Source organism: Zonotrichia leucophrys, chromosome 1A, assembly GCF_028769735.1.
Source record: "Zonotrichia leucophrys gambelii isolate GWCS_2022_RI chromosome 1A, RI_Zleu_2.0, whole genome shotgun sequence".
Taxonomy (NCBI): domain Eukaryota; kingdom Metazoa; phylum Chordata; class Aves; order Passeriformes; family Passerellidae; genus Zonotrichia; species Zonotrichia leucophrys.
In genome coordinates, this window is record NC_088170.1 from 10459594 (window position 1) to 10467061 (window position 7468).

Consider the following 7468-nt stretch of genomic DNA (forward strand, 5'->3'; position numbering starts at 1 on the left):
CAATCAATAAAAGTGTTTATTATCTTGGATAATAGGAACAGTTTTGTGCATGAATTGGATATGCTGGTTTAAACCTGCTTGCCACAGTTCAGCTTGGCTTAGTTTCAGGCAGGTGAAAGCTGAATAAGTACAACCAACATTCAATTCCTGCAACACATTTCACATCTAAATGGCTCTGGAAAAATTAGTTTTATTTTCAAACCAGCCCAAAATCCCTAAGTTTCCATAAGTCTTCCCATGTATCAGTGAATAGACTTTTAAATATCACAAGTTAGTGAGTTAGAAGGCCTCGGTAAAGTCAATTATTACTTCCATTTACTGATGTGACCTGGCTATAGCTTAGTAATGGCTCTGGTAATGTTGATGCTCCAGAAAGTAGCTTTATTTTGCCCACTTTCTGTGTCAAACCTATAGATGAGGCAATGTGCTATAGGCTGGTCACTGGTCCCTCAGCCTCTCCTCTTGTTGCTGTGCTCACAGCAAGCACGAGAGGGCTCAGGGGCAATTGGGGGTCTTGTACTGTGGCGGGTACATGGTGGCTTTCAGGGACTTGCCTGCTCCACACCTTGGCTGGCAGCTCCAGGGTGAAGCCTCAGCAGTTGCCCTGCCTGGATCGGGCCTTTTTGGGCTGGAGGTGTTTTCCCTTCCCCTTTTGTTTCTTAGCAAATGTTTGAAATGTTCTGTCAGTCCACCCAGTGCTGCTGCTCGCTGGCTCTCTCTGCTTCAGGCCACCAAGTATTTGGGTTCGTCAGGCCTGAGCTTCATGATCTTGTCCATGCAGAGCAGGATGAGGGTGAGGAACCAGAGGCTCCAGCCGACGGCTGCTGCGATCCACCCGTAGTCATCCATGCCCGAGGGGCAGCACGTGGCTGCCTGCCTGCAGAAGTTCACATCTGGGGGAGCAGAAGTGAAGTGAGCCCATGGGAGGCTGTGAACATGAGAGGTTTCCTTCACCAGAGAGGGCAGATGGCTTCTGCCCCATCACTCTGCCTTGGCATCCTTCCTCTAGGCCTGGCTCTTAAGCTGGTGGATGACTCTGGAGTAGTGGTGGGACCTCGGGTTGTTTGGGGCTGGGTCCCCCTGACATGGGTGTAATTAGCACTGATTCTGTGATGCAGAAAGCTGAACCATTGCTTTATTCCTCTATACTCTATTAATACTATATTCTCAAGAAACCCATAACCCCTTCTAGCCTGTCTGATACAGCTTTGACCTCATTGGTCCACCAACTAAAACACCACCATCCTTTGATAAACAAATCTCCATAACACATTCCACATTTGCCTGGCAACAGGTGCCAGCACGTGGAGATAAGAACTGGTTTATTTTTTTCTCTGAGCTTTCTCACAGCCTTCCCCAGGGGAAATGCCTGGGAAGGCCTGTCCCTGCTCTCTGTGGCTTGGTAGGGCAAGGGAAAGGGGCCTTCTTGGGAACCCACATAATGCCTGCAGGCAGTCTGGCAGGGAGCTTTAGGACACAATTTGGCTGTCAATTATTCTGTTCAAAGCTATGAGTCTGTCTCAATGTACCTAAGATATCACACCATGACAGTGGAGGAGTCTTAGAAATGCATCCTAGAGGCTGACCCACAATGGAAGACTTGAGAAGAGATAAATCCCTTTCCAGGACAGCCTCTCAGTCACTGTGCACACTCATCACCCAACTTTAACAGGTAGGAATTATTTGTGAAGACTTACTAAGACACAATGGTTCGTATTCAGTTGTTGAAACATTGGAGATATCTTCAGCTGCTGCCAGAAGGAAAGCACAGGACAAAAGGTAAGTTGGATTAGAAAAGTGATGTTGGGCATCAAGCAGGAAAATCTGAAAGCCATTGGCCTTGTAGAGGTCTGTAGGATGGAAACAACTTGAAAAAAGTAAGTTACTGCCCCTAAACATTGCTGCATTAGGATATGCTTCCTTATCCCACCACTTTTAAGCCCAGCTCCAGAGACTTGCTGTAGCAGCATCCCTCAGGAGCAGGTGAATCTCTGCACCTCTGCCTTGGTGGGACCCTGGCTGAGCCATTCCCTGGGAGCTCAAGTTAACCACTGTCCTTGCCCAGGCTGCAGGGGCAGAATGAGCAAGCACGGAGAGGGGAGACACCATTCAGTGGCATGGAAAGATCCACGGCCAGCAGCCTCAACCTCTGCCTCCTTTTACCCTTGGAAATATCCTAGGGTGCACAGGAGTGTGGCAGAGCCACCTTTGGGGAGCTCAGCAGGTCCATCAAGGCCTCAGTGGGGACCTTTGGCGTTGCTGCAGGTCAGAGCATCTGAAACTGCTCTAGCTGGACTCTGGTTCCTACCAGCATGGTAACCAGCTCAGGGTGGAAAACACAACATGCAGAAATAAGTCAGGAGGGAGAGGCCTGGAGCTTTGATGAGGGTTCTGCCTCTTTATCCTGCTTCCTACCCAGAATCAGCACACACACACACTCTGACACAACTCTGTAGCTGGTGTCCAGCTCTCCAAATCTGCTCATGGTGTCACAGGCCAAAACCTCCTTAGTCCTCCCAATGCTGCCTTGCCCCTCAGAATGCTCCTAGGATCAAACCAGGACAGCTGCAGGATGTCTGCAGGGGTGAAAACACAAGCTGCACTGGTCCTTGTGCATCTGCCCTGCTGCAGAAGGAAGGGGATCAGAGAAACACCTCTTCCTGTGCTGCCATGAACAGCGCAGTTCAAGTTCAGCCAAGTAGAGTATCTCCTGCACAGACATGAAAAGAGGCCTAGAGAGGCTCCAGTAGTGAGAATTCCTGCTGCATGGAGAAGCCCAAATATGCTGCTGGCCCACAGACCAGGCAGAAGCCATGAGAGAACTGTTTCCAGTCAAGGCATCACTGAGCTGGTAATTTGAAATGTAACAGAGAAAATCAGCGCCAGCTTGATTTCACCAAAGAGTGCAAAAAGTAGCTCAGGTTTAGTGTCAGCTGAGGAAAACAAAACAGAATGAGACACATTTGACCAAAGATTTGCTTTGAGTTTGGTGTTTTCCAAGGAACAGCAAGTAAACTGAGATTGTCCTGCAGGACATGTTCCCCTTGGGGTCACCTGCTGTTGCCTAGCTCTGTGATTTGATTTGACCCATCATCAGCAATACCAGAGCTTTCCCTGTGGCCTCTGCCATGCTCAGAGGGCAGCCCCTGCTTCAGGGAAGGGTCTGAGTATTCCCCATTATTCTGTCTGACCCTGTAGGATTTGCAGAATGACCTTGGCCAAGCCCATGGTTTGTTTTCTCAGTTAATAAGTACCTCACAGAAGAATCATTAAAACCTGTGTATGACCTGTGGAAGGAAGTACTGCAGAATCCCAGGTGCTGGTTTGTGTTTTTAGATCTTGCAGCCCAAAGAACAGGCTGTCAAAGCCAGCCCACCTTTAAACAGCTGGCAGCTGTCATCTGGTATACAAATGCAGGCAGTAGCTGGTGAGAAAGGAGCAGCTCGAAGGTCTCACTTGCATTTTGGTTTTAGGCAACTCCTACAATTAAGGTGGCACCAAAGCCACATTTTCTGCAAAAAGCTTGTAGTGAAAGTTAAATCAGACTGCAGTGATCCTAATGGGTGGTATTGCAGGTGGTCCTTTGCCTCAGCAAGCAGGAGAGGGCCAAGTAACTGTGGCCTCTGTCTCCTTGCCATTCAGAGGAGCCACCTGCAACTCAGCCACATTTACAGTGGCTCTGTAAATAACTGGCAAAATAACATCCCTTTACAGTGTGATCAGTCATGTCCAGTAATTGTCATCAGCATTAATTAATTCCAGCTCTTTCTACTTTTTAGGTGAAGCGAGGGAATGCCCCCTTATTTTTAAAGAACAAATTACTGCCAGTACATGAAAGCATTGAGAGGAGCAGGGGGAAAGGGCACGGTGGGAAGGGAAGGGAAGGGAAGGGAAGGGAAGGGAAGGGAAGGGAAGGGAAGGGAAGGGAAGGGAAGGGAAGGGAAGGGAAGGGAAGGGAAGGGAAGGGAAGGGAAGGGAAGGGAAGGGAAGGGAAGGGAAGGGAAGGGAAGGGAAGGGAAGGGAAGGGAAGGGAAGGGAAGGGAAATACCTGCAAAGCAGGAATCCCAGAGGGCAGCGGTGAGGCAGAGCACAGCGAGGGCTGCCCGGGGCTCACAGGACAAGTGCTTCATGCCGAGGGTGCCGCTCCTGTGTCCCCACAGAGCAGGTGGCTGTCGCTGTCACTGTCAGATCTGCTGCAGCAATCCCTCGGTGAGCTCCGGGAGCCGCTGTGCTGGGCAGAGGGTGGAGCAAGGGAGCTTCCTGCTGCCAGGACACCTTGAACTTTCCTGCCACAGCCAGGTGAGCAAAGAGAAGGGCTCTGACCAAAACAGCTTCACTGGGAGGTGGATACCAGGAGGTGGCCCCTGAGGGTTAAGCCTGAGGGTTTCTCCCCAGGATATGATGCAGCTAGAAGGAGGAAAGGCCTCCAGTGCCAGCCCTTTTCAACAGGGTCTCAGGCAGCTTCTGTCTTTTGAGTCCTGTGAAGATGGTTTAATAGAGGCAGAAAGGAGCAGAGGACTGGAGCAGAGGCTTTGTCTCCCAGTTTGACTATTTTTTTTTTTTTTTGCATGTTCACTGGCTTGACTTCCACAGTGATGCTTTTATGGAATAGCTGTGTGGGATCCCAAAAAACCAGCAGCATTAGGTCTGCTTTTGTTCTTTCCCTGTGAGCACAGCTCTCTCCCTGCATCCATCACCCTCTGCAAGGTGATTTTGAAAAAGGTGTTCTTTCTTTGGTGGCTATTGCACCTCCTCCTTGGGATGTGCAAAGCAGGAGCTGAGCCTTCCTGTAAGCATAGCTCTGACTGCACACTAGGAGGGTTGACAGGAAAAGGATGCTTTTGACAGAAAAAGGATTGCAGGAATTTTTCTGCAATCCTGGCTGGAAAAGCCACACTGCAAAGTGCATGTGGTGTTGTCCTGCTCTGATGAGCAGCACACTTTGCTGTTCTTCCCCAGGCTGTTGGCTGTGCTTGCTCCTATCTTTGACATGATGATATCCTTGTTAGAGGAAACACCAGGCATGAAATCAGGCAGGAAGGCACTGGGAGAGGTGAGCTCTGCAGGGAGCAGGCTGCTGGTGCTCTTCTGCCGTGCTCACTCATGGCTTTGGGTGCTCCTGTTGGGACCTGTCTGGGGCCTGCTGTGGATCTGCAGATATTTTAGGGCAAAGCATGTTGAGCAGCAGTCCTTGTAGGATGGAGAGCATTTAACAAATTTCGCTTTTCCCTTCCGTACGGCTGAAACCCACAGGAAAGGACACAACAGGCTTCCTACATGAATGGCACACAGCAGGGTACAGCTCTGCAAAGCTGCAAGGTTGATCTGGTCTCCCTTCATTTAAGGAAAACCCTGCCCAGTGTTTCTGTGGGGTGAACCTGCTTGTCCTCACCAGCAAAAATACTCTGCTCGCATTTGGCTGTGAATATTTCCAGGATGCTTCAGGACAAGGCAGCCAGAAGTTCCCCAGGCAGAGGGTATAGGGAACTGCAGGGGAAGGCAGGTCAGCTGGGACGGGCGTGTGTGCCCAGCCTGTTTTCATGTCAACACTCCAGCAGTGCTGGCAGAGCTGGAGCTGTGCAGGCTGGTCTGTGACAGCGTCCTCCTGCTGCTGCTGGGATGCAGGCTCCTGTCCTCCTGTCCTTCAGCTGACACCCCAGGCCCTGTCCCCTGTCCTCCAGCTGACACCCAAGGCTCTGTCCTCCTGTCTTTCAGCTGACACCCAAGGCCCTGTCCTCCAGCTGACACCCAAGGCCCTGTCCTCCTGTCCTTCAGCTGACACCCAAGGCTCTGTCCTCCTGTCTTTCAGCTGACACCCAAGGCCCTGTCCTCATGTCCTCCAGCTGACATCCAAGGCCCTGTCCTCCTGTCCTTCAGCTGACACCCAAGGCCTGTCCCCCTGTCCTTCAGCTGACACCCAAGGCCTGTCCCCCTGTCCTTCAGCTGGCACCCAACACCCTGTCCTCCTGTCCCCCTGTCCTTTAGCTGACACCCCAGGCCTGTCCCCCTGTACTTCAGGTGACACCCCAGGTGTGGCACAAGGTGAGTCCTGGGGCTGTGACCCAGCAGCCACCACCCTCAGCAGACAGGAGTCACGGCAGGAGAGATGCTGCAAAATGCTCAGAGCTGCTTGAAATTCACCCCTGGGATAATTTTCATCTCTGGCTTGTTTCAGTGTCTCAGCCTCCTTTTGTGGAGGTTGCCTTTAATTTGTGTATTTTGCTGAGCTACTTGTTGCATCAAAGCTAAACTTTAACTCTTTAAGTGGGCAAGGTCCTGTGCTGTCTGCCAGATTTGCCTTTCCCTTTTGAATTTCTCACCTTCTGTTCCCACTGAAAATTGACCTGGCAATTAATTTTGCAAAAGTAAATTAATTCAAAAGTATTCTGTGCAGCACAAAATGCTTGAGGAGAAACAAAAAGACAAAACTGATCTGCTATTGCATGAATGATTCAATTTTTAATGAAATCTCTTTTGAATTTTAACTAGTAACTAAATACTCTTTGTCAGCTTGTAGGGAAATGCCCCCATTTCTAAAGGATGCTGAAAATGCTTTTGCACAATTAACATAATGTGTTTCTTTTCTTTTCCAAAATGTGCTCCCTCCGTGGCTCAGAAAGGGCTGCTCCAAAGTCTCCTGAAGCAGAGAACAGGCTGCGCTTGGCTTCAGTGATTTTTGGATCAGGCTGGAAATGAAGGCTTTGCTTGATAAGTTCAGACACAATGGGAGCTCTGCAAAATCATTTCCTGACACAGATTTGGATTTGTTTCATTCTTCTTTGTAACGGGTTTATATTTCAAGGCTGTGAGTGCCTGAAGAGCGATAAGACACTCCAGAGCCTTCCCTTGATTTCTACTCCCATCTCCCTCCACAAGGATGCCCTGGCACATGAGGCACAGCTGCAGGCCCTGCAGAGATGCTGCTTCCTTTCCTTGGGCTCCCATTTTCATGCTGTTCTCAACACAAGACTCTTTAAAATTAGGTCCTTCCCCAGCTCTCCTGTTGGAGATTCTTCCACAGTGTGTAGGGCTGGGCAGCTTTCCCTGATGGTTATGGAGGAGGCAATAGCTGCTGTTGGGTAGGTTTTGTGCCACAGAGAGCTTCAAGGCTAAGATTCTCTGGTGACCAAAGCATTGTCCTTGACACATCACCAGGTGTGGCTCTCAGAAAATTATGACCTTTATCACACACATAGACGCTCACTCTGTGTGTGTGTATACATATCCTGTTTACATAGGCAACTGGTTTATGTTTTTCATTCCAAATTAAATCTGATTGCTGCTGCTGCAAAAAAAAAAGTTCAAAATCTTAAACCTGCTGCCAATAATGTGTCAGAATCTTAAACCTGCTGCCAGTCGGGGTGGGGGCCAATTTGTTTGCTGTCTTCATTGATGTGAAAAAAAAGCCATCTAAGATAAAGATACCTGTGAACAGGGGGGTTGATTTTTAAAACTCAGACAAAAAATG

The 7468-nt window shown here is 49.5% G+C and overlaps 1 protein-coding gene across 1 annotated transcript; it reads right to left on the reverse strand.

Annotated features, from left to right (window-relative positions):
- TMEM213 (transmembrane protein 213) lies at positions 1–4248 on the reverse strand. The gene is made up of 3 exons (XM_064730450.1): positions 4049–4248; positions 1698–1751; positions 1–893 (listed from the first exon to the last, which is right to left on the reverse strand). Exons 1-3 carry the CDS (start codon positions 4128–4130, stop codon positions 724–726), a joined length of 306 nt encoding a protein of 101 aa, XP_064586520.1. The 5' UTR covers positions 4131–4248; the 3' UTR covers positions 1–723.
- Positions 4249–7468: the final 3220 nt, after the last annotated feature.

Coding starts and splice junctions, on each gene's coding strand:
- TMEM213 (XM_064730450.1), bottom strand. CDS start 4,130: ATGAAGCACTTGTCCTGTGAGCCCCGGGCAGCCCTCGCTGTGCTCTGC. Junction 1,752..4,048: donor CTGGGATTCCTGCTTTGCAG/GTATTTCCCTTC, acceptor TCCTTCTGGCAG/CAGCTGAAGATATCTCCAAT. Junction 894..1,697: donor ATACGAACCATTGTGTCTTA/GTAAGTCTTCAC, acceptor CTGCTCCCCCAG/ATGTGAACTTCTGCAGGCAG.